We start from the raw sequence: 26,743 nt of genomic DNA, 5'->3' as shown, positions 1-26,743 counted from the left end.
ATACAAACAAACTTGAAGATTTTTGTAGACCTTGGCAAAGAAAATGAACTGTGCAAGTTAAATAAATCTCTTCGTGGCTTAAAAGTTTGATTCATGCATAACTAGAAATGGTTTTAAACAAATAAGTGTGACATGCATTTATAATCAGTATTGGGTAGATTCTCATGTTATTATTAGCCTCCATATAGATGAATTTTTTTTATTTTGGTTCAAATTGCATGCCGTAAATGAAATAAAAGATATGCTTACAATGGAATAAAATATTTTTAAATGAATGATTTAAGTGAATCTAATGTTATTTTAGAGTTAAAGATGAAGAGAATATGTTATGGCATATTTCTCATTAAATTGAGAAAATTAAGTAAATATGGGTATGATAATTATAAGAATGCTTCTACTCCTTTAGATTCTAGTACGCACTTATTTGGAGACTTGAGAATAAAGCAATTAACTAAAAGAAATTTAATAGCATCATTGTAACCTAAGATATGCAAGTGCTTTATTTGACTTGACTTGACATTGCATATGTAGGAGCACTCAGCAATTTGGAAAGGCCAATATCAATATAAAAATCGTGGGAGCCGTGATGCAGTTAATAGAGTGGGTAATTTGTTTTTGGAAAATGATAAGAATCTTATGAAGAATAGAGGGAATGCACAAGAGTGTTTTAGTACATAGTATCTTTACAAACTGAAATTCCAGAGGCTTGAGATATTGATTTAACATCTTGGATGGATTGATCAGCCATAAATATTATAGTTCTACTCTGCCCCTTTATATAGAATCTTGTCTCTAGCCTTCCAAATACGGTAGATTGTGGTTACCCAGGTAAACTTAGGCAGTTCATCTGTTGGAGAATTGCCCAATTGACTATGCCAAATCAGAGCACTGTCTTATTTAGCTGTGGTTACAGGGCATTTTGAAAATGCATTCATGCTTTCAATGACACTCTTAGTGTAAAAATTAAATATGGAAAATCCTGCAAAACAGAAAACGTTTCAAGGCACGTTACAACGTCGTTTTTCTTAAAACGTTATATGCTCCCACCAGATTGGTGTGTTTTGAGTCAACAAATATGTTTCCAAGATACAATGAAACACAGAATATAATTCTAATATCAGTTTTCGTTATACACAAACGAAAACTGATCACAAACACCATTAGAAGAATCTGAAATAAATTTCTGGAATTCTATTTCTGTAGAAAACAGAATCCAGATTCGAGGAAGATATAAATTGTGGAAATTTTATTTGAGAAGAGAGAAGGAGAGAATGATGAATTTTCTATGTTATTCTTGGAGTGAATTCTGTCTTAAAATAGACAAAATTATACCTTTTCCGAAAGGTTGCATCTGTTCATTTGCTCTAAAATCACGCTAGGCATCGACCTGGTCGAGCCTTAGTCGACACTTTCTAAAAAATAATTATTCTGACTGTTGGATTATTTATATGGTTCATATTGCACTACTTGATCTTATAAATATATAAGATTAATTTTAAATTATCTGATCATGATCAACGGTCACGATCTTGCAACGATGCAAGCGTGAAAAGTGTCAAGTGCTCGTACACCATCTGAATGCACCACTAGTGCCCTATAGCCCACGCCGCGCGTGCGCATGTTTGGGTGGTGTGAAGTACCGTCTTAGGATACACACTAGCATTATCTTTTAATCAATTTTAAGAAAATATTTCACCTTATCATTTATTAATGACTTTTCCTTTTTCACTCTTTCCAATGTGGGACAAACCCACATAGCATTAAATTTTTTTTTAGAAAATATTTTAACATTCTCCCACTATTTTCAAAATATAGATGAAAAACAATTTATTCATATTATAGAAAATTTACGCATAAATGAAGGTGTTTTTAAAACTTGATCTTTCACTTAGTGAATAAATATCAAAGTTAATCAGGATTACATAATAGACGAACTTTGAACTAGCTATCCTCTTTTGATTAACCAGGTACATATATCACACACAAATTATCAGATCTTTGGGTGTTACCAAAAGCCGACGTGTGGATTGGCCTTGGGTTTATATCCCAACTTAATAAGTACTCTAGAGATAAATCCATTTCTCATAGGAAGCGGCACCACTTTCAACACTTAAAGGTACCCCTGTAATTAAAGTACCTCACATAACCTGTTATAATCCTATTAAGAGCTTAAGCTCAACCTTCACCTTTTTCACATTACTGGTACAAAAGCATTATTTTCCTTGGGATGGATTATGTGACATATATATTTTAGTGCTTCAAGTCACTACATATGATGTACTTTGCTCATTGAACTCAAGAGTTTGAAATTTTCAAGTGTTGAGTCGAGTTTTCATCATTGGTGACTATGGGTTATGGATTGATGTTACCATGTCTCTTGCAAGTCTTTTTGTTAATGGATCAGCCAAATTTTGGTTTAATCTCACAAAATCTATGGTAATTACACCATCGGTAATTAACTGCCTCACATAACTGTGTCTTAGGTCAATTGTCTGGATTTACCATTATATATATTACTATATGCCTGTGACAAAGTTGTCTCATTGTCACAATGCAAAGATATAGGTGGCATAGGGTTTGGCCAAATTGAAATTTCTAATAGCAAATTCCTAAGCCATTCTACCTCTTTGCTACAAGAAGCTAAAGTCACAAATTCTGATGCCATAGTGGAATATGTTATAAGGCTTTACTTCTTTGAACCCCAGGAGATAGCTCCTCCACCAAGGATGAATATCCACCCATTGGTTGATGTATGATCATTACGATTAGTAATCCAACTGACATTTGTGAATCCTTCTAAAATAGTAGGACATCCTTCATAATATATGTCATAATCCATAGTATTTTTCAAATACTTTAACACTCTATATATAGGATGCCAATGAATATCACTAGGATTACTAGTATATCTACTAAGTTTACCAACAGCAAATGCAATATCATGTCTAGTAGAAGTCATAACATACATCAAGCAACCAATAACTCTAGCATATTCTAACTGATTTATTGCTCTACCAGTGTTAGGATATAATTTCAAATTTGCATCAAAAGGTGTGCTAATAGTTTTGCAGTCATAGTGATTAAACTTTTTCAGTATCTTTTCAAGATAGTGTGATTGAGTGAGAATCAATGTATTATTGTTTCTAATTATTTTAATACCCAGAATCACATCTGCATTACCCATATCTTTCATATCAAAACTAGATGATAAAAAGTTTCTTAACACTTTCAACACTTTCAATATCAGTACCAAAAATTAACATATCATAAACATATAAGCAAATAATTACACCTTTATTTCTATTGAACTTACTATATATACATTTATCAAATTCATGTATTTTAAAGCCATTAGAAAGAATAACTTGATCAAATTTTTCATGCCACAATTTTGGGGCTTGTTTAAGTCCATAAAGAGACTTAACCAATTTACATACTTTAGATTCATTTCTTGGCATAATAAAGCCTTCAGGTTGTTCCATATAAATTTCTTCATCCAATTCTCCATTCAAGAATGCAGTTTTTACATCCATTTAATGGATTTCGAACTTATAGGTGGAAGTTAAGGCAAGCAAGACTCTTATAGTTGCAATCCTAGTAACTGGATCATAAGTATCAAAATAGTCTATGCCTTCCTTTTGTGTAAAGCCTTTAGCTACTAACCTTACTTTGAACTTGTCAATTATTCTATCTACCTTCATTTTCTTTTTGAAGATCCATTTACAACCTATGGTTTTTGATCCGGGAGGTAAATCAACCTAAGTGCTAAATGCTTGTGCGCCACCTAAATGCGCCACTAGCACCCTACAGCCCATGCTGCACGAGCGCATGTGAGTGGTGCTCGCACCGTCCTAGGGTACATACTAGCATTATCTCTTAATTAATTTTAAGAGAATATTTCACCTTATCATTTGTTAATAAATTTTCCTTTCACTCTCTTCAATGTGGGACAAATCTACATAACATTAAATATATTTTAGAAAATATTTCAACAGTTCGTGATGGAGTAGATAAAGAAAGCCACAGAACTTGCGGGTGCTACTAACAGCTATGCCTTGGGAATTTAGTTTTTCCTAGTGTTGGCAGTCGGTTTTTAATTGCCAGCATGCTATTAATGCTCGTTTCAGTATGCAGAGTCTAGTCCAAATGATTTTAGGCCATGGGAATGTAGGATTATGGCTTCTGATAGTGTCCCAAACATTTGGTTGATGGCAACCCTAGTTTTGCGATGAAATGGTTATCGTTTTGTCTAGCAATGGACTGTTTGGGTGCCAATTATCATAAGTAAACTAAGATTTTGACTCTTTTTATTTTTTGCCTATAAGCTGCTTCCTTTGATTTTGTAGGTTTGGACGCAAATAAACCATAGGAAAGTATTTTAAGTGCAAAGATGCCGCCATACAAGATTTATGACAGTTAGGTCACTGCATTCTATGAGAGTTTTTAAGGCGAAGTCCTCCTTCTTTGGGTGTGCCCAAAGATAAAAGAAAGGCCTAACATGCTTGTGTTCCAATCATTCCTTTCCAAAGAAAAAGTTTAAATTTTCTCTCTCTTTCATGAATGATTGAATCTGGTAGGAAAAGAGTTGAAGCCCAGTAACCATGTATGGATTGCAACACTAACTTTTAGCTGGAGTCTACCTGCACAGAATAGATATTTGTATTGTGGATCCATGAATATATTGTATAGCAAATATCTTTTGTATTAACTGATCGCAATCTACTTTTCTGATTCTCTTGGTTGCTTAGGGCAGCCATACGTATCTCACTAGTAGGATTCCCAAGAGAATGCCTAGAATGGCCGGGATCTGGAGTTTTTGTGGTTTAAGCATCTCAAAACAAAAAATTTCAAATTTTTGTGGGTTACATATCAAGCTCAATAGCATATCCATAACTATTATTGTAAATTCAAACACAAAATAAAATATGTTATTGTGAGATCTTAGTTAGTTAATGACATCATTTATGTGAATGAGAAAGAGTTTGGAAAACGTGCAAGGGGATAAGGTTACAACCTATACAATCATTAACCCAACACAAGGATAAAGAACCGGGGTAATTGGTAGAACAAATCATATGGTAATTGTTAGAAATGCACTATTATATTATTTAATTCATATAATGAAAAAACTCTTATGAATAAAGTGCAAAAGTTATAGGATCATTCTTGTTAGATATTACTTTACAAGCATGAGTAAGGCCACTCTGTATGAGTTTGTCTTATTCTCAAATATGCTCGTTGAAGCAAGATTGGTTCAAGACTAGAATGTGCTAGCCATTGAAGTTGATGCCAATACATGAATATGTGTAAGCGATAATCTTCTATTTCCCATAACCAATCATAGTTCAAGGTTTTGATCATTACTAAATCTTGAGTGGAAATTGTTGTTGGCTAAGTGAAAGATTGAATATATTGTCCCTCTTTGGTTAGCAAAGTCTATACAAACTTCAAAATTGAAATGATTCAGGAAAAGTGGTACACTCCAATAGTAACATAATTCATTGGTGAATATAGCTAAGAAAGAGAGATTTTATCTTAAGAATTTCACTGGATTATGAATTTTAAACGTTAAACTCTTAAATATACTTTGAACCTATATCATTCTGTCTCTCTCTCCTCACCAAATACATTTTATATTAATTAAATTCATGTATTGGCAAGGGTCTTACAAACCTATAAATAGACCTTGCAAAATCGATACTCCATAACAATTCTAACTTCATTCTTGACTTATAAATAATTTTTGATATAATCATAATTCTTCATATAATCCAAGTACCAAAGAATTTGGCCTCCAAAGAGTATGGAAGACAAGTCCAGAAACAATCAACTGCCTCAGTAATTTCACTATGCATGGAACCAAATAAAAGTGAAATTACAAGGAGATTCAAGGTGAATTCGAAAAATACCTTAAGCAATGTTTAAGAGTATGGATTTTGAACCTTAAATTTGATCTAATTTAAACTAAGAAGAAACTCAATACAATTTCATACACTTTACTTTTGGAGAGGTCTTGGATTTGGATTTGTATTAGATTTGGATAAGATGTAATATAAAATTGTATTAAAGAATTTTCAAATCCACTCAAATCCATATTTAAGGACCGAAATCTAAACCCCCAAACGTAGCAACAATGTTTTTTTTAAATATACCAAAATACAAATCTAAGATTTGAAATACACGCTTCCAAATACAGGGTAAATAAATTAATTTTTGGAAACAAAAGACAGTGGTTATTGGTTATAAATCGTTGATCATGTTCTTTGCAAGGATATACTACTACTGCTGTCATGCAACAGAGGCAACCAAGGAATAGGACTGCGAAGTATTGGTCTCTTCAAGAACTACAGGCAACTCTGCTATAATATGCATTTGTACATAATTGAAGCTGCCCTATATGCGATGCGATTTTTTCGACCAAATACCTTGTGACACCTAAGTTTACATCATCCCTCTGACATTTTCCTGTAAAATGATTTTATTATTATTATTATTTTTTTTTTATAGGTGATGGAAAGATGACAGTTGAAACAAAGTTTCAATTCTCTCAAAGCAAAAAATGGATGCCAAGATATTTTGTCCAAATACTAATAATTTTCAGGTGTATTTTTATGAGGATACTCATCCTGTAGCTAATAACAAAAATTTTGTACAAGGGAACAATCTATTTGATGCACTGAATGTTGAATAAATTGGAAAAAATATTAGCAGCAGGGATTGATGCACTGAATGTTCAATAAATTTTAAAAACATCCATTTCTGCTATCGTTTTGCACATCGTAGGCCATTGTTCAAAGTATGTTCTTTAGCCGGGTGAACTCAGCACATCATGAAGGGAAATGGATACACAGTGACAGAACAATGGAATCCACTACTATGGATGTGAAAAGCCATGTATGAAGTAAAGAGGCAGCACCTCACCTTGCTAGTGCTATCTGATAGAAAGAATTTCCTCTTTGGATTGATGCTTACATGCGCTTGAAGACTATAACAACTGCAGTACAGTTATCTTTGCAGCGCCGTTCACGAACTGCTTCTCTTACAAGACGATGGCTCACAGTTGACACGGGTAGGCCCTCCTGCCAAACAATTCAATGACAAGTACGTGGTGTCTAAGATGCAATAACTGTGATGCAATAGTCATATTAAACACATCAAAATTCAATTAACATAAATGAAATTCATAGATCAGTTAAACGCTATTCATTAAGCAAATAAATCTAATTTAGTTGTAGAAAGTCCAATAAAATTCTATAGCTAAAAATCAAGTTCAATTTTGCATAAAATTTCTAAATTTGAAAAGCTATCATTGTGGTCTGCCCCTTCCCCGGATCCCTAATACGGGAGCTTTGTGCACCGAGCTGCCCTTTTATCATTCATTCATATCCTTCTTATATTAATCTTTATCAGTTTAAAAAAATTTATTAAGACAAAAAATTCTATTTGAGTTTTGAACAAATTTGTGCATCATAAAATTTTGTAAGATGGAAATTGACTGCCATATTATTTTCAAGGGGGTTAGAAAGCAGAAATTTCAATAATTTTTTTTTGTTGAAATTTAAAATCATGATTCCGCCCATTATATAAGAAAATATAAAACAAAAAGGCTCAGGGTTGAATATATGGAAATCTTAGTACTGAAATGGTCTTCTCTCACCAGAGAAACCCTTGGCAAGCAAAGAATATGAACAACGATTTTCCCAAGGAATAAGATAAACTTGTACTCCAATTTAAAAAGGAAACACAAATCTTCCAGTTGAAGATCTCGGGGTGGGATGTTGCCCTCTTTGAAAAAAAGAAAGGCTGTACCCAGTGCCCTCTTTAAAAAAAAAAGAAAAAAAAAAAAGCTTGGATGCCACATTGAGATTGAATAGTCCATTTCAATTAATACTGTACAAGGACCTACAAATTGGCATATGGGAAATAACACGAGGATTAAACATAAAGAAATTTAACATGACAACATGCTAAACAGAAACAAAGTGCTAAGAAGGAAAAAAAGAAACTCATTTAAACTGCAAAAACAATGACAACGATCTGATTGATTCATAAATGATGTGAAAAAAGTGGCCTCACTATCAACATCTTCTGAACAAAATCAACAGCATCACTTGGTCCAAAAACCTGAAACACGTCCACATTACCTTTCTAACAGTGAGCCTTACTAAAAAAGTTCAATTGACAAAAACAGATCTCCAACATGTAAAATGTCAAAAATAGTCATTAGAAGACGTACTCCCCACAGGCCATCACAACCAAGAATAACGAAGCACTCTCTGTCTGTAAGATCAAAAGAATGAACATCTGGGATTGCAACAACACCAAACTGCAATTCATATACATCCATGAGATTGCTATGCATATAAGACATGGATGAGTAAGTTCAAGGCATTGAAAAATAGAATATAGAATAGAATAAATAAATGACAACAATAGTAGAAGGGGAGGAGAGCAAAAGATTTATGTGGTTGAACAATCTAGATCCATAGTAGAAGGACAAATAATACAATAATATTATCACTCAACTCAAAGAACACAGAGGTACAGAGGTAAAATCATATATTTAAATTACTAATTATCTCATCTCTCATCTCTAATAAACCACCTCGTTTCCAACATTCCCAGTCACCCCCCTCCCTCCTCAAAACATCTCTTCAAGATGAGCATGCAGCATAGAGAAAGCTCTTTAGAGAAAGCTCAAAAATCTCTTCTTCAGGGCATTATGCTTGCCTGTGACCGCTTGTCTCGTGCGTTTGGGATGGGTTTCCATCATGAAAATACTAGTGTGGGTTTATTTTCTAGTAGTAGTTTCTCCCTATGCCAGTTAAGGCAGTATGACTCCTCAGTCACTTTGATGTTTCCTAGTGTCAAGGTGATAATTGCATATAAAGCTCTTAGGGGAAGGTGAGTGTTCATCAATCTTGTAAAACTCACTAGCTATTGTCAACGTGTTTAGCCTACTTGCCTCCCTCGCTAAACACACAATGTTAATGGAGGTGTTGTTAATGAATTGTGTTGCTTCAATGTTTACTGCTTACTTGCCATTGCTTTCATAATTGCTTACTGCTTCTGCAGATATTTGATTGAATGATAATGAAAGTGTTTCGTGGATGAATTGTGGTAAATGATAGGCTGGCTAGTTAAGAAAGAGTGCTTTAGCTAGCGCCACACGGTCCTTTCACAAAGGTGTGAAATAGTTGGCCCATGACACATCGCGTGATGGATAACCATAAATTGAATGAAGAATTATCCAACTGAGATGCAACTGATCTTTGTGACACCAAAATAAGAAAGTCAGGGTTAAATTCCACATCCAAGTTCAGAACATCTGTTACTGACAAAAATATTATTGGAAAAGGATGAGAGTTATCAATGCACCATTTTGCATTAGTTGTAGTTGCCATAAATATTTTCTGGGAGTGGATGACTAGAAGGTAAAAAATGTTGTGGGACTTGCAAATTAAATTACTTAAGTCATAAAATTATGTGATCCTATTTGCAGCAGAATTTGTTGGATGAATGTGCCAGGTGCAGATTGTGTTATGGAGGCATCAGCCATTGTTTGCTCTGATATATTGAAAAATAAAACATAATAATATAAAATAAATGTCGAATCATAGCAAAGAGAGAGAGAAGAGGAAAGAGATTTAAGTTATTTGACCATACAGTCTACAATCTACATCCACAAGGGGATGGCCGATGACACCAAGAGGTGGTTGGATTTGATTAAGCCACCGGGCAGAAGATAGAAGATAACCAGATGGTGCTTTGTTCATTTTAAAGCAGATTCGTGGTGGGCAAGAGGATAGAAGCAGCAGCTTCACAAAAAAATAGAGGGAAAGAGGTGGATTTAACAAGGTTAGTCTCTAAAAAATCAACAGGTTCATTAGAAGAGTTTTGTCTCCTGTAGAAGAGAGGTTTGTCAGTGAGCTGTCTACTAGGGATCAAAAGAGGGAAGTTCCTTCAAAAATAATAATTCTTTTGAGGATCAGATTCAGGGTATATTGTTGGTTTTGATTTTTGAGGGAAATACTTCTGATAAGGGAGCAAATTCTGCCAATATTAGGAGTCAACAGGCATATGCTTGCCAAAAGCAAGTGCAGATGTGCTTTGAAATGAGGAAACATTTTGAAGAAAATTGAGATACTTCTGGGGAGGGGAAAAATAAAAGGTTCTTGAGAGACAAGGAGGCCCTTCAAGTATAGAGGAAGAGCCAATTGGTATTTGCACGGGAAAAATAAGGCATTAGTAGGGGTGTACTCGGTTTTTTCTGGGTCGGTTTTACCCAAAAAGGAGCACTGAACCAAAACATATCGGTTCTCATATTTGAAAACCGTTTCCGAACCGTAAACCGACGGTTCAGTTTAAAATAGATATCGGTGGGCAATGTGAGAGTGAGGATGCAGTGTGTGCCTTCTGCATGCTACCATGATTACAACCTGGGGCTGGGAAATGGCTCGGCTTGGGGGCGGGGGTTGTGTGAGAGTGACAGTGTGGGTGCAGTGTGTGCCTCTTAGCATGCTCCCATGAACATGATGTCAACCAAGGTCCGTCCCACATTGGTAATACATGTGAGGAAACCTCTCATCCTAACGCATAAAAGGGTTCTAATCTCTCTGCCTTTTCTGCCATAATTAAATATTTGTATACACTATTATAATGAATAAAATTTATTAAATAATTGTGGGTAGTAAAATTAATAAAGTAAAGAGTTATAAATTGGGCAAAAAATTTTAGATAAATACATAATTCAGTTTTTTCGGTTCAGCTTTTCTGTATAACCAAAACTGAAACAGAAAATCAGTTTTTAAAAATTGGATGACCAAAACCGAATACCAAAACCGAAAAACAGAACCAAAATGTTAAATGATACAGTTTCGGTCCGGTTTTCAGTTTTTCAGTAATTTTTGTATGCCCCTAAGCATTAGTGACTTTGAATGTGATGAGGATATACTTTTGGACGAGATTCTGGAGCATATATCTCTGACTCGCTTCTTATCATCTTGGGGATTAAACTTATGTGCTGCTGCTTCCAATGGAAGGATTGGAGGATATTAGTATTTTATGAAGATGATGGTAGAGTTAAAGAGCAAATGGATAGCAATGGAATATTGCCCACCTTGGTTCAAGAGATTTTTGAGGAAGGATCTTTAAGGTCAGGTTTTGTTGGATAAATTGGGGTTTCGATTATTTGGTTGCAGAAAAAATGTAGGCTTGGTGGTAATAAATCTAAGGTGAAGAAAGGCCAGAGGGACTTAGCAAATTTGGAGTGTTTCGTGAATTGCAATGGGATGGGCTTAAAGACGGGGTTCATTTTGGGTTAATTTTGGTTCAAAATATTTTTGAGAAGGATCTTTAAGCTCAGGTTTTGTTGGATAAATTGGGGCTTCGATTATCTGGTTGCAGAAAAAATGAAGTTAGGGTAGATGGAAATAAATCTAAGTTAAAGAAAGGTAAGAGGGACTTAGCAAATTTGGAGTGTTCGGTGAATTGCAATGGGATGGGCTTAAAGACGGGGTTCTTTTTTGGGTTAATTTTAGTTTTTTTTTTCCTCTTTGCTATTTGAGGATTTCATATCCTCGTGCAGTTTGTATATTCTCCTTCTCTTAATATATATATTTTTAATAAAAGAAAACATTGCATAGCAATTGATGTGTAGCTTTAGGAGAAAAAATTGGGTCCTCCAAGAGGACCACCATGTGCAGCCTAACAGCATGTGGAGAGATAAAGACACGATAATATCACCCATTACAGGGCATATAATAATTTTTTAAATACCACACAATAAATGCGGGCAACAAGACTAGAACCCAGGACCTCTTGGTGACCAACTCTGATACCATGCTAGATTACCACTTTACCTAAAAGCTTAAGCTGTTAGGTTGTGGGCCAACAATGTATATGAAGCTTAAACAAGAACAAAAACTATAAGAATCTTTCTAACATCCTCCAGAGACATGAGCCAACACTAGGAATCACAGCTGATAGAAGATGAAGTTGCAGGAAATAAGAAGCACTCTGGGCATACTTATGAAATTAGGGTTTCATGGCCTAGCATTTGGTTTCAAAACCTAGAACTTGACAACCATGGCAGAAAGAAACATCCAGCGCTGGAAGGGTTTTCTTCTGTCCCTCCAAACCCTAAAGGAAGTTATGTTTGTTTGGAGTTCTGAGTTCTGGAAGACCACTGCCCTGGTTGCAATGATGATGATGATGATGATGATGAAGAAGAAGAAGAAGAAGAAGAAGATCTAATACCATATGCAGTTAAAAGGGGAGAGAGAAAAACAGAGAGAGATGCGAAACTTACCTATTCTGTGTCATGCATGGTAATATTAAAAATACCCAGAAATTAAACAATAACCCTTTTAGTTTGAAGCTTGAATAAAACAACGTAAATTTTGCTCCTAGGACAATTTAACAAGGACAGACGACCTAGCTTTGTTGGTCAAAAGTCACGAAGGATGGTTGGCAAGTTTAAAAAACTGCCAAGTCATCCTTCAAGAATTTACAAATATCAATTTCTATAAAACCTTTCATAAAAAACACTACTTGACAAACCTCAATGTGTAATGATGCACATTGTATTGCTCTACCTGTAATAATAGTCCTTCGAAGAACATCATATTTCAGGTAATTTCATTGTTGAACGTAAAAATAAAAGTACTGGCAGTGCCTGCCAACATTATTAAACAGCCAAAGCAATCCCCAAGGAATGACCCTAGCACCTCCAAAAACATTTAGAAGATTGGCTAGCCATTCTTTTCTAAATGCTAACTTCATATCTTCAGACTTTCAGACTTGTTTTTTTTTTTCATAAATGTAAGTCGCTACTTAATGGAGCGAGCGAGTGTTTACGCAATACTTATTGTTTGAAAATAAGCATTTCCAAGAAAAACGAAAGGCATGTCTTGTGCAAAAAGATGGGCATCGTCCCCACCGCCTCCACCCCGCAATATACATTCAGCAGCCATTTAGCTGCCTCCAATATCCCAATTTACAATTGTTGAATAATTGGGTAAAATGGAAGACCTAAACTCAATGATAAGTCTCTCCCTCTATTTATAATATATGTCAAGTACAATAGGAATGATCATAATACCCTTACTAACTTACACTTATTACAAAACCAAACTCTAACAATTAATATAATGCAAAATGACTAAATAACCATTAACACTCCCCCTTAAGTTGGAGCACATATATCATATGCTCCTAGCTTGTTACAAATGAATTTCACAAGAGCATCTCCCAAGGCTTTAGTGAACAAATCAGCAAGCTGAAACTCGGGCTTCACATGAGTGGTTGTAATGAGCTTCTGTACAACTTTCTCTCGAATAAAATGGCAGTCAACTTCAATGTGCTTTGTCTGCTCATGGAAGACAGGGTTGGAGGCAATATGAATAGCAGCTCGATTATCACAAAGAACTCCACAGGCTGAGAATGTGGAAAACCTAGTTCTTTTAACATGTACTTCAGCCAAACAAATTCACGTGTAGTGTGCCCCATAGCCTTGTATTCTGATTCAGCACTTGACCTGACCACCATAGTTTGTTTCTTACTTTTCCAAGACACCAAATTACCACTTACAAAGATACAAAATTTGGTTGTGGATCTTCGGTCAAAAGGTGACCTGGCCCAATTTTCATCTGTATATCCCTCAAGATGAGTGTGACCTAGATTCTGATATAAGAGACCTCTCCCGAGTGCACCTTTGAGATATCCCAAAAAGTGAATTACTGCATCTCAGTGACATGCTCTCAGGGAATTGAGAAACTGACTCACAACACTTGTTGCGATGGATATATCTAGTCGGGTGACTATGAGATAATTCAACTTTCCAACAAGTCTCTTGTACAGACCTAGGTTGGGCAACAAATCACCCATATGTGGCACTAACTTACTATTGAGATCCATGGGTGTATCAACAAGTTTGGATCCCAACAGCCCCGTATCATCTAAACGATCAAGAATATACTTTCTTTGTGACAATATTGTTCTCGTATGAGATCTTGGTACTTCTATATCCAAGAAGTACTTCAATAGTCCCAAGTCCTTGGTCTGAAACTTACTTTGTAGAAAAAAAATTTAGGTCTTGGATGCCTCGATCATCATCCCCAGTGATCACAATGGCATCCACATACACAACAAGCAAAAACCTACCAGATGGAGTACGACAATAAAAAACAGAGTGATCTATTGCACACTGAAGAAGGCCAAACTAAAGTACTACAACACTAAAACGGTCAAACCATGCCCTTGGAAATTGTTTTAATCCATATCATGATTTATTAAGCCAACATACCAAACCTGACTCCCCTTGAGCAACAAACCTAGGTGGTTGCTCCATATATACCTCCTCAGGAAGATCACCATGTAGAAAACTGATGTAGAGGCCAATGACAAGTGGTGGCTAAAGAAATGAACAAAGTACTGATGCAAGTTTAGCAATAGGAGAGAATGTGTCTGAATAATCCAAACCATACACCTGAGTATACCCCTTAGCAACAAGGTGAACCTTCAAACGAGCCATAGAACCATCAGGGTTGACTTTCATAATTTACATGCAGCAACAACTAACCACAGACTTATCAGGAGGAAGAGGTACCAAATCTCAAATGTCATTATCACTTAGTGCATGCATCTCTTCAACCATTGTTGTCCTCCACCCAAAATGGGATAGGGATTCAGAAATAGATTTTATAAAAGCAACGGAAGACAGAGTACTAACAAAACGATAATAAGAGGGTGACAAGAAATCATAACAAACAAAATTAGAGGTTGGATGTTCGGTACTAGTGTGTTTACCTTTTTGAATAGTTATATGAGGATCAACATCACGGGAAATAAGATCATTCAATGTGGTAACTAGAGGCACAGTAGTAGAAGTTGGAGGAGGCACTTCCCCCTTGAGTCATTGTGTTTATGCCTGCAAACTGGGATGATCCAAGCGACGAGAAGGACTCAAACTGAATGAAGACGTAGGAGGATTGGGAACAGGTACTAGGTTTGAATCTGGAAGGCAAGGCAGAGGAAGAGACTCATTAAGGTCAACAGAACTCAAGGGATGAGAATAGTACGGTATAGACTCAAAGAAGGTGACGTCAACAGAGACAAAATCGATGTAAAGTAGGACTATAACATCAATATCCTTTTTGAGTATAGTAATAGCCCAAAAAGATACATTTGATAGCACGGGGGTTTAACTTATCCATTCATGGAGTTAACTAATGGACAAAGGACACGCAACTGAATATACGAGGAGGAAGGGAGAACAAAGGAGCCTTAGGGAAGGTAACTGAATATGGAATTTTACTGCCAAGGACCGAGGATGGCATTTTATTGATGAGGGTGCAAGCTGTTATCACAACATTGCTCCAAAAAACTTTAGGGACATTCATTTGATACAGTGGTTTTAAGAATGTCTGTTCTTTTTTTTTTTTTTGTGAGCCTGTGGCATTGTTATATAAGTTGGTGATTTCTCCATGGTAGTTTCAGTGGTTCGCTTCTCCAATTGTTTCAATGTTGTGGGTTGCCTTCTTGGGGCTGTGTCTGAGTTTCTTGGTGCTGTTCTTGTACTGATTTATTTGTGACTTGTTCATGGTTGGTCACCTTGTTTGTGGTTGTTCCGATTGTTCCAACAATTAATCTTATGGTCATTGGTCTGAGTTTGTGAATGTTGGGATGGATTAGCAAATCCCAAAAGTATGGTTCCTTTATTAATCACTTGTTTGAGTGAACTGCGTACTATGACTATTTCAGAGGAGTATTCAAGGTTTCCCAAGTATTAGTTATCTTAACAAGCATCTTCTTACGTTGCGTCTTTTGCCCAGAAAGGTAATTTACAGTCTTCTGCCATTGATCATATAATATGTGCAGCCAACTTCTTTTCTAATCTCCAGAATCCTAAAAAACTACCTCAAGTTACCCTTGCTGATGGGTCCATTATTGCTATTAAGGGGGTAGGAACAGTAAATCTCCTTCCATTTCTCTTTCTTCTGCTTTATACATTACTAAATCTCCTTTCAATCTCATGTCAATAAGCTTACAAAGTCACTAAATTGTTGTCACATTCATTCCTGATTTTGTGGTTATTCAGTATCTAAAGACAAGAAAGAAAATTGGCACAGGACATGAGGCTAATGGACTTTACTACTTTGAAACAATTAGTTCCTACATTGAATTTTGTGTCCAATCTTGAGTGTGAGTCCAGTCAATTGGGCAAGCATCATCGTGTTCCCTTTGCTTCCCAGGTCGACAAATGAGTGGTTAGTCCTTACATTCCAATATTTGAGGTCCTATGCATGTCACATCAAAGTTGGGGTTTCGGTACTTTGTTTACATTTGTTAATGACTACTCTAGGATGACTTGATTATATTTAATGAAAGATCGTTTTGTGTTGCTTGATATCTTTTGTACCTTCTGTTCCTAAATAAGGACTCAATTTGATATGCCAATCAGGATACTTCATAGTTATAATGCTAAGGAGTACTTTAGTGCCTAATTCAGTACTTATATGACTAGCTCTAGTATGATCCATTAGTCCTTTTGTGCCCATGCTCCACAACAAAATGGGGTTGCAGAGCAGAAAAATAGACATATTCTTTAAGCGTACCCTATTGTATCAAATGAATGTCCCCAAAGATTTTTGGAGTGATGCTATGCTCACACCTTGCTCCCTCATCAATAAAATGCCATCCTCTATCCTTGATGGTAAAATCTCATATTTAGTTATCTTCCCTAAGGTTCCTTTGTTCTCCCTTTCTCCTCTTATATTCGGTTGTGTGTCCTTTGTCCATATTGATGTTATAGTCCTAATTTCCATAAATTTTTTGTCTCTATTGATGCCACCTTCTTTGAGTCTACACAATACTATTCTGATTCCTTGAGTTTTGTTGACCTTAATGAGTCTTTTCCTCTACTTTGCCTTCCAGATCCAAACCTACTATCTATTTCCAATCCTCCTCCGTCTTCATCTAGTTTGAGTCCTTCTTGTCGCTTGGATCATCCCAATTTGTAGGAATACACACGACGACTCAAGGGGGAAGTGCCTCCTCCAGCTTCTACTACTGTGCCTCTAGTTCCCTCGTCAGATGATCTTATTTCCCACAATGTTGATCATCCTATTGCTGTTCGAAAAGGTAAATGCACTTGTACCCAACCTCTAATCTCCAATTTTGTTTGTTATGATTTCTTGTCACCCTCTTATTACTGTTATGTTAGTACTCTGTCTTCCATTGCTCTTCCAAAGTCTATTTCTAAAGCCCTATCCCATTCTGGGTGGAGGACAACAATGGTTGAAGAGATGCATGCACTACATGATAATGATACTTGGGATTTGGTATCTCTTCCTCCTGATAAGTCTGTGATTAGTCGTCCCTGGGTGTACACTATGAAAGTTAATCCTGATGGTTCTGTGGCTCGTTTGAAGGCCCGCCTTGTTGCTAAAGGGTATACTTATGTGTATGGTTTGGATTATTCAGACACATTCTATCTGGTCGCTAAACTTGCCTCGGTACATTTGTTCATTTCTTTAGCCACCGCTTGTCATTGGCCTCTACATCAGTTAGATGTGAAGAATGCTTTCCTACATGGTGATCTTCATGAGAAGGTATATATGTAGCAAACACCTGGGTTTATTGCTCAAGGGGAGTCAGGCGTAGTATGTCTACTTAAGAAATCATTGTATGGATTAAAACAATCTCCAAGGGCATGGTTTGGCAGTTTTAGTGTAGCAATACTTGAATTTGACCTCATTGGTGTGTAGTAGATCATTCTATTTTTTATCATCATACTCCATCTGGTAGGATTTTGCTTTTTATGCATGTGGATGACAATGTGATCATTGGTGATGATGATTGAGGCACCCAAGACCTAAAACTTTTCCTATAGAGTAAGTTTCAGACCAAGGACTTGGGACCATTGAAGTACTTCTTGGGTATAGAAGTATCGAGATCTCGTACGGGAAGTATATTGTCACAGATAAAGTATGTTTCTTGATCTTTTAGATGAGACGGGGTTGTCGGGATCCAAACCTGTTGATATACCCATGGATCGTGATAGTAAGTTAGTGCCAGATATGGGTAATTTGTTGCCCAAAGAAGTCGGTACAGGAGACTTGTTGGAAAGTTAGGGGCTGTTTGGTATCACTATAAAAAATTTGAGAAACGATAACCAAAAACCAAAAATAGAAACTAGCAACTTGTTTGGTTAACATTTATAAAACTACTACAAATTAAAAACCTAATTAGAAAAAATTCTCATTTTCATTTTAAATTAAAATTTTATAACAATATGATTAAAATAATAAAATTACAAATAATACACATTTAAAAAATTACCCTAATTAAAATAAATTTATTATTATTATTTTAATTAACTGTTCTACTTTCAAATTTTACTTTACAATAAAAATTTTATTGGACATGACTATTGAAAAATAGTAATAGTATTTTGTAATTGGCTTTATTTTTATTTTTTTTGAAATTTATGTATATTTTTCATTTAATTATATTTAAATTCATATGATCATTTAATTTTTATTTTAATTTAAAAGTATATAAATGAATAATTTAATCCAAAAAAAACTATTTATGGATATTAAAATTTATGGTAACAGGATGCCAAAACAACTAAAAACCATAAAATCTGGTCTTCAATTTTTTGGCAAAAAGCTGAAAACGGGCAACAGAAATTGACAATAAATGCATTTTTATAATTGTTTTTTTTCACTGTAGAGAAACAAAAATATAAAACAGAAAACCACAACGATACCATACATATCCTTAAATTATCTTACAGTCACCCGACCAGATATATCCTTTGCAACAAGTGTTGTGAGTCAGTTTCTTAATTGCTCTAGAACAAGTCACTGGGATGCAGTATTTCGCATTTTGAGATATCTCAAAGGTGCACTAGGGAGAAGTCTCTTATATCAGGATTGGGGTCACCCTCATATTCTTGGATATATAGATGCAGCTCCTTTGATATAGTCACAATATGCGGTTCACTCAAACAAGTGATTAACGAAGGAACCATATTTTTGGGATTTGCAAACTCCATCCCAACATTAACAAACTCAGACCAATGACCATAAGATTACTTTTTTGGAACAATAGGAGCAACCACAAACAAGGTGACCAACCATGAACAAGTAAAAAATAAATCAGTACAAGACTGCCACAGCGACAAGAAACTCTGACACAGCCCCAAGAAAGCAACTCACGGCACTGAAACAATTGGAGAAGCTAACCAGTGAAATGGTGAGCCACAAAAAAAAAAAAAAAACCTTATGAGTATTGTCACTGCTTCAAGAAAGATTGGATCTTTCAGCAAAACACATGTCCAACAGCTTGATATTTTGACATATGGAAGGAATTAGATCATTGAATCTAAAAAAACACAGCAAATACCACTGTTTCAAACCCAATAAACTCAATAACCATTGATAAACTGCTTCACGAAGCATCAAACAACCATTCCTTAGATGCCGCACTTAAGCAATTAAAAAAGTGAGATCTTTGAGCGAAAAAACATCACGAAAAACTCCAAAAACATGTTAACAGAGAGATTGGATCACTGCTGGATCATTTCAGGTCAAAACCATGCCTGAAAGTGCTCTCACGCGCCGGTGTGTGGGGCCGGCCCTGGCAGACTTCGTCTGGTGCGTGAGGGTGCGTGAGACACTGCCTGGAGGTGGAATTTCAGTGGGGGGCAGATCAGCAGTGTCTGTGGGTGACTATGGTGTTGGTTTTGAAAAATCTATAGTGGATTTGATGTTCTCAAACTGGCAGAGTGTCGCCCAAAAAATTCCAGCGACTGTTCTGGCTTTCTGCTGCTGCTGGCTTTTTTCTAGGGTTATAGTATCTCTGAAAAATCTTCTATGATGATAGACATGCAGCGGATTTTGGGTTTTAGGCTTCAGTTTGATGGTGGTGGTAACACTTAGGGTTTAGGTTTCAGAATCATGCTTTGATACCATGTTGAATAATTGGATAAAATGGAAGATTTCAACTCAATGATAGGTCCCTCCCTCTATTTATAATATATGTCAAGTACAAATAGGAATTACCATAATACGCTTACAAAATTACACTTATTACAAACCAAACTCTAACAATTAATATTAATGCTAAATGACTAAAGAATTATTAACAACAATAATTTTATTTTAGATATTTTGTGTACTTCTAAAAGTATCAGAAGAAATTACAACTACTTTCTAATATTTTCTACCCGTTCCTTCAAAGGCCAAGCTTTTCCTAGTATCCAAAATTCCATAATTTCACCCCTAACACATGCATGACATGAAACCCAAGAAACTTAAATTTTCATGTAAATATGACTGTTGTTCATAATATATCTCAAGGAATATGATCTAGAAAAATTGAAATATAAATTAGAAAACGCACTTTGATGAGATTTTAACTTGCGTTTGGGGGGGGGGGGGGGGAGAAGTATAACTAAAGAGTCTAAAAAATATAATTTTCTTTTTCATTGAATATGCGCACAAGTTTTTTCAACCTAGGATGCAACAACAAAATGAAACTACTAGTGAATTTTGAAGAAGGATAACCAAAAGCCTTCTTGAACTAGCGATTTCCAATGGCTCTAGTATATGCACACAAATTTTTTCAACCTAGGATGCAACAAAAAAATTAAACTACTAGTGAATTTTGAAGAAGGATAACCAAAAACCTTCTTGAACTGGCGATCTCCGAAGGCTCTAGAAACTTCAAGCCGCCCCTGTAATCTTCCATTTGAACCCACCACGCCACCAGCCTAGAACACCATGTTGAGCTCATTAATTAAGAAGTAAAAGTATGCAGGCTCACAGTTAGAATAAAAATAATTGCACAAAGAACAATGAGCAAATGAATGTTTCATAGATATGAGATGCATTGGCACAATCTTGACTTATACTAGAATTCAACTCTATTATCTAGACGGATGGATCAATGGATCATGCTCTTGTCTCCTACCAAACTTTAAATTTTACAGGTTAATGAAGATGCCGTTGCATGTGCAAAGATTTTGTTGTGAATTTGTTACCTTTCAACATATTTCTGTTTGTTTATATAAAACAGACTTGAGCATTGCATGGAAAAACTATGGTATATTATTGAGGCAAAGATTAGTGATAATGATTGTATGGAAAGTAATCAAACAATTGCTTGAAATGGACAGTCTCCAACCTTTACAATCCAAAAATAAATGGGCTTTGGGGATCTCTAGTGTAGTTGGATTGCTCAATGCATCAAAACTCCAAGATTTTCAATGCTCATAAATGGCCGCCCTTCTAATTTCTTTCAATCCTTGAGAGACTTGAGACTTTGTCCCCTTTTCTGTTTATTTTGGTTATGGAGGTGCTCAGCCTCATGTTGATAAAAACTACTAAAGAAGGGATCTTTAGAGGTCTCAAGGTGGGTGGAAACGGGAGGCTTGTGGGAGTTTCTCATTTCCTTTTCGCAAATTACCTCTATCTCTACTTCGGGTCAAACTCAAAGACAAAGGAGTCCAGGATTCTATTATTGAGAAGTTTGAAAGGATATTGGTTGGATGGAAAAGAAATTTCTTATCAAAAGGAGGCACTCACCCTCATTGGGAGCACTTTGATGAATCTTCCAATTTATTTCATGTTCCTCCTTCCCTTACCAGTCTCAGCCGCTAGAAGATTGGAGGGGATTCGGAGAAGATATCTTTGGGGAAGCTTAGGAGAGGAGTTTAAATATCACCTTGTTAGATAGGGAGTAGTTAAAAATATCATTTGTTTGAGAGGTTTGGGGATAAAATTTCTCACTTTCAATAAAACCCCCTTCTGGAAGTGGTTATGGAGGTCCATGAAGGAGAAAGACCACTTTGGTAGGATATTATTGTTTCTAAATTTGGGCTTGAGCATAATGGTTGGACAACACATAGTAGAAGGAAACGCTGTGGAGTGGGAGTTTGGAAATTCATTAGGAAAGGATGGGATACAATCTTTGACTTTTACAAAATTCTCTATAAATTCCATTACCAAAACATCTCCAACAAACCAAAATAGGCTTTGGACAAAAATGGTGTTTTCACTGTTAAATCTTTCTACAAGAAGCTCTCATTGATGGGAACAAATTGCAACAACTACCCTTGGATTCACATTTTGAGGGCAGAAGCCCCTTCAAAGGCTGCTTTTTTTTTGGGAGTCCACACATGGAAGTATTTTATCCCTTGACCATTTGTAGAAAAGAGGGCTTACACTCACAAGTAAGTGTTTTCTTCGTATGGCTGATGCAGAATCAGTCAAGCACATTCTTCTCCACTGCCCTTGGACAAGGAACTTGTGGTATTTGGTTCTATCCTTGATTGGACAGCAGTGGGGTTATGGAAAATTCAGTTCAAGGGGAGATTTGGGCTTGGAAAGGATCAAAGCTACCAAAGCGAAGCGAACAGATTGGAAAGAAATAAATATGAGAACCTTCAAAGATACAACTACTCCGCTTCAGACTTGCAAAGACTAGTGAATTGCTCTTGTTTCCAGTTGGCTTAATGGGAAAATTGTTAATGACCATAATGTAATCCTTGCTGTTTGTGACACTCTACAGAGTGGTTAATGTTTTATACCACGGGTTGGCTTCGCCTTGATGCCTCGCTAATATAAGTTCCTATTTATTGACAAAAAATATTAACCCAGATGGGGTATTTCAGACAATCGTGACCCATAGAATCTTAGGGGTTGGGTATCAAGTTAATAAGTCGTTTAGGAAAGGAATGGAAGTGATTGTTATTCCTTTAGGAGAGTGTCTCTGAATAATCCAAACCGTCCACCTAAGTATATCTCTTAGCAACAAGCCTTGATACAGTATGTTGCACCTCGTTTGGGCCTAAAATAGTGGAATTTGTGGTGGCTACATTGGTGACATGAGGTGGTTTACCATGGAGATCCCAACACCACTCAATAATATGACTTTCTAGTCCACAATAAGTGCACTTGCAAGGAGGTCCTCTATCTTGTCCATCTCTCCCACCACAAACACTTGTACTAGCTTTAGTGCTATACGACTACTTGGTTGAAAACCAAAATTAACCTGTGTAACCAAAGAAATCCTCTCAAAGCCAAATGTCGAAACACTAGATGTAAGGGTTGGGGAATGTTTGCTGGGGGAAGCATGAAGTATGCGAGAATAAGCATTGGCAAAGGATGGGAACGCTGCACTACCAAGTAGTTGGAACTAGATTACCTCAAACTCGAGTTCCAAATCCGCTAGATCCTGAAGAACTATCATTTGCTCTCTGTACTTCTACCTTTCACAAACATCAGCGGTTATGGGTTGCACGATGTTAAGCTCCTCATGGATACACTTCATATCAACAAAGTACATAGTGACACACCTATCACCCAATTGTAATTTGTAACTGAAAGTACTCTAGGGATAGATTGTACATATGTGTAACGTACTAGAATACAAGAGCTTGAAATAATCCCAAATTTCCTTGGATACATCTAGATGCATGCACATCCGTGCAAGTTAGGGTTTCATCTAGTTTGACAAGGGGGAAACATTTAATGCATCTTTTGCTACCAAAAAAAGAAAAAGAAATTAATGCAACTTCCTTAACAACCTTACATCACTGGACATAATTCTTTCTATCCAACTTCTTGGTTGTTATCTGTGGTAGTGATGAAGGGAACATACTTTTGGGATTCATGGACAAACAAGGTGAAAGATATAACAACTAGGACAACTGCAAACAAGGTGGACCATTGAAAAAGAATTACAACCTGCATCCTATTCCTACCTAAAACGGAACAACTAGGGCAACCACAAAGAAGATGAACCATTGAAAAGAATTACAACCCCTATACCATGTAAAATTCTAGAATTTCATTGATAGCTCGAATAGGTTCGTAGACCAGTGCGATTGGCACATCAAGTCACCAAGGAATTGACATAAAACTATCACAATCCCCATAAAAAAACACACAAGCACTGCCCCTACCCCAAGAGACTCACTAATGACCTTAATAGTACCAAACAAAAACTAATGACTTGCCATGAGTAAATGATTGAAAAAGGTTGGATCTTTGAACAAAAAAACATGACCAACTTGATATTGTGGTCTAAGAAAGAATTTAGAGAATTTTGAAAAATATTCTAGCAAAATCAGGCTAGGATTAAATCCTCTCGCATGAAACTATTCTCTCACTTTCACGGACACTATTATGGCTTCTTTTGCAGCAGGCAACGCTAAAGTGATCGGCTTTTAGTGAGGGAAAGACCTTTAATCTGAGATTGGATAAGGAGGGGGAGACCCTTTTCTACGTGCTAGAGAAAAACACTTCTCATAATAGGTGGCTTAAATTCTAGAAAGAGGCCGTTTTTTGGTTTGCTGATGATCTATTAGCTATTGTTCGGTTGGAAAGAGGCTCCATAAGTGTTCGTAAGGGAAATCTACATTATTGGATGTCGATTAGGTGGATGAGGGTGGGGAAGTTTTTGGAATTAGGTTAAGGGGGAAAGGTAAGAATTTTTTAGTGTTTATTCTTGGTGGCATAAAAATGGTTGGATGGAGAAGCTTTGTGAATGATTTTTGTGAATTTGCGAAGGAGTTCAGTCGTGTTTATGTAGGCGCAGGCAATGCAAACACTTCAATGACTTAATCAAGGTCATCATTAAAATCATCACCATCAATATCATTATTATTGTTAAACGCATCAATGTGCTATTACCTCCATTGGAAGGTTTGAAGGGGTAAGTATTTCTTGAAACAATGGTTGGATAATAAATTGTGCAAGGATGGAATTCTACCTACCCTAATTAAGGAGATTCCTAGGAAGGATTTAGAAGTTCAAGATCTTATGGTTAAATTGGATTTGAAGTGCTCGGTGAATTATGAGAGAAAAGGATTGAAATGGGATTTTCCTTTTAATTGTATTTTTATTTTTATTTTCTATTTTTTAATTTTTTTTGGGTGGACCTCCTGTCCTTTTAGGATGTAATTTCCCTTTCTCAATCTAATATACTTTTTTTTTTTTTTTTAAATCAAAATATAATTTTTTTTTTGGTGATTCCTGACTAGTTTCTAGGCAATAGGGGTGCAGTTGATCCTCCTATAATGGTAGATTTGCATAGGATGATTAGGTCTAGGATCTGGTTTGATGGAGGTAGCCAATAGGATTTAGGTTGGATCTTGCTCTGATGCCATGTTGAGATATTAGGTAAAATGGACGACTTAATCACAACAGTAGGTCTTACCCTCTATTCATAATCTATGTCAAGCACATATCAATGACCATAATGCCCTTAGTCACACTTATTAACATAACACTAGAACATACTTTAAAAAAAAAAAAAAAAAAGGGCAGCCCGGTGCACAAAGCTCCCGCGTATGCAGGGTCCGACGAAGGGGCGGAACACAATGGATCTATAGCATGCAACCTTAACTTGCATTTTTGCAAGAGGCTGTTTCGACGCCTCGAACCTGTGACCTCTAGGTCATACAACGACAACCTTACCGTTGTGCCTAAGCACATACTAATAATGCTAAATGACCAAACTAATCATCAACACAAACAATGATCGCCACACAAGCTGTTCATCACAACTTCCAGCCAAAATTGCAGTTTGTGCCACTCATTTTTTAAAACACCAATTTCCAGATAACATTTCACAACACTTTCTTTGCTATTAAAAACAGAATACCCCAAACACTTGCCCCTAAAATTTCATCTCCATCTAATGAGGGGTGTGGCCCCACAAAGCACCTGAAAATTTCCAGCAGCTGAGCCCTTCAAAATCTAACCTTTCTGGAGTTGTTTGAACTTTTGACACAGCACCAATGCCATTCAATTCACCACCCTCCAATCAACCTCAAAACATCACCTAAGGAACCTCGCCAGAGGCGATGCATGGTGATACACATGGAAAATTGCCCGTCTTCTCCAGCTACTAGAATTGCAAGAAATTGACTCCACTCACAATAGTTTTGTTTTTCTCCTGAGATTTTGAAGCTCTTTGATTGAAAACTGATAAATAAAGTTTGGTTCACATTTTAGGGATAAATTCAGCCAGTGAGCACCTTGCGCTACTTTCAGAATTGAGGAATATTGAATTTATCCATGATATTTTGGATTTTTTTTGGTAAATTTTTAACTCAGCTACAAGCATGGTCATAAATTTCCACGAAATTGTCAAAATTTCCATTGAAATTTCTGATTTCCGTCACCCTCAAAATCGAAATGGCAGTCGATTTCCGTCTTGCACAATTCCCGTCGAACTCTCAACGAATCATCCGAAATTTATCAAAACCTCAAAATTTTAGCGAAATTTGTCGAAATTTTAAGTATGCAATGAAATTTCATCAAAATTCAAACGAGAGATTCAAGAATGAATTGAAAGTTCTCTTTTAATTTATTTTATTGAAATAAAAGGTTATCACAAGTGCTTTTGAAATTATATGAAAAAATAAAATTATAGTAATATTTTATTTAACCATTCATGTCTAAATTATCAATATTTGTATAACAAATAATATTTAAATTATTTATGAATTTCATTTGTGTTAACTAAATATGTTTAATGCACATTATCTTACAAACATGTTTGACACACATACTATTTTACAACTTTTCCACCTCATAAATAACATAGATGTATTTAATTTGTAATATATTAGTCTTAAAACTTAAATTATAATGTTTGTTAACCATTTCTTAAGTTTCACAAAGAATTCCATGCTTTACTCTTAGTTTCTGCTATTTTTTCA

The 26,743-nt window shown here is 35.9% G+C and overlaps 1 protein-coding gene across 7 annotated transcripts in view; it reads right to left on the bottom strand.

Annotated features, from left to right (window-relative positions):
* Window positions 1-544: 544 nt before the first annotated feature.
* LOC131146894 (probable protein phosphatase 2C 8) overlaps window positions 545-26,743 on the bottom strand; it is a 70,483-nt gene continuing 44,284 nt past the window's right edge. For 2 of the 7 annotated variants that reach the window (XM_058096729.1, XM_058096733.1), the window contains exons 8-12: window positions 20,699-20,782; window positions 8,237-8,326; window positions 8,077-8,124; window positions 6,922-7,079; window positions 545-979 (exon numbers count right to left, since the gene is read on the bottom strand). In XM_058096729.1, coding sequence (XP_057952712.1) covers window positions 6,969-7,079; window positions 8,077-8,124; window positions 8,237-8,326; window positions 20,699-20,782 — 333 coding nt within the window. In that variant the 3' untranslated portion in view covers window positions 545-979; window positions 6,922-6,968. Of the gene's footprint in view, window positions 980-6,043; window positions 6,466-6,730; window positions 7,080-8,076; window positions 8,125-8,236; window positions 8,327-20,698; window positions 20,783-26,743 lie in introns of those variants that run through there. The other 5 variants (XM_058096731.1, XM_058096732.1, XM_058096734.1 and 2 more) reach the window with 3 other exon arrangements.

Source organism: Malania oleifera, chromosome 13 (genome assembly GCF_029873635.1).
Source record: "Malania oleifera isolate guangnan ecotype guangnan chromosome 13, ASM2987363v1, whole genome shotgun sequence".
Taxonomy (NCBI): domain Eukaryota; kingdom Viridiplantae; phylum Streptophyta; class Magnoliopsida; order Santalales; family Ximeniaceae; genus Malania; species Malania oleifera.
This window is presented reverse-complemented; position numbering and strand designations above follow the sequence as displayed.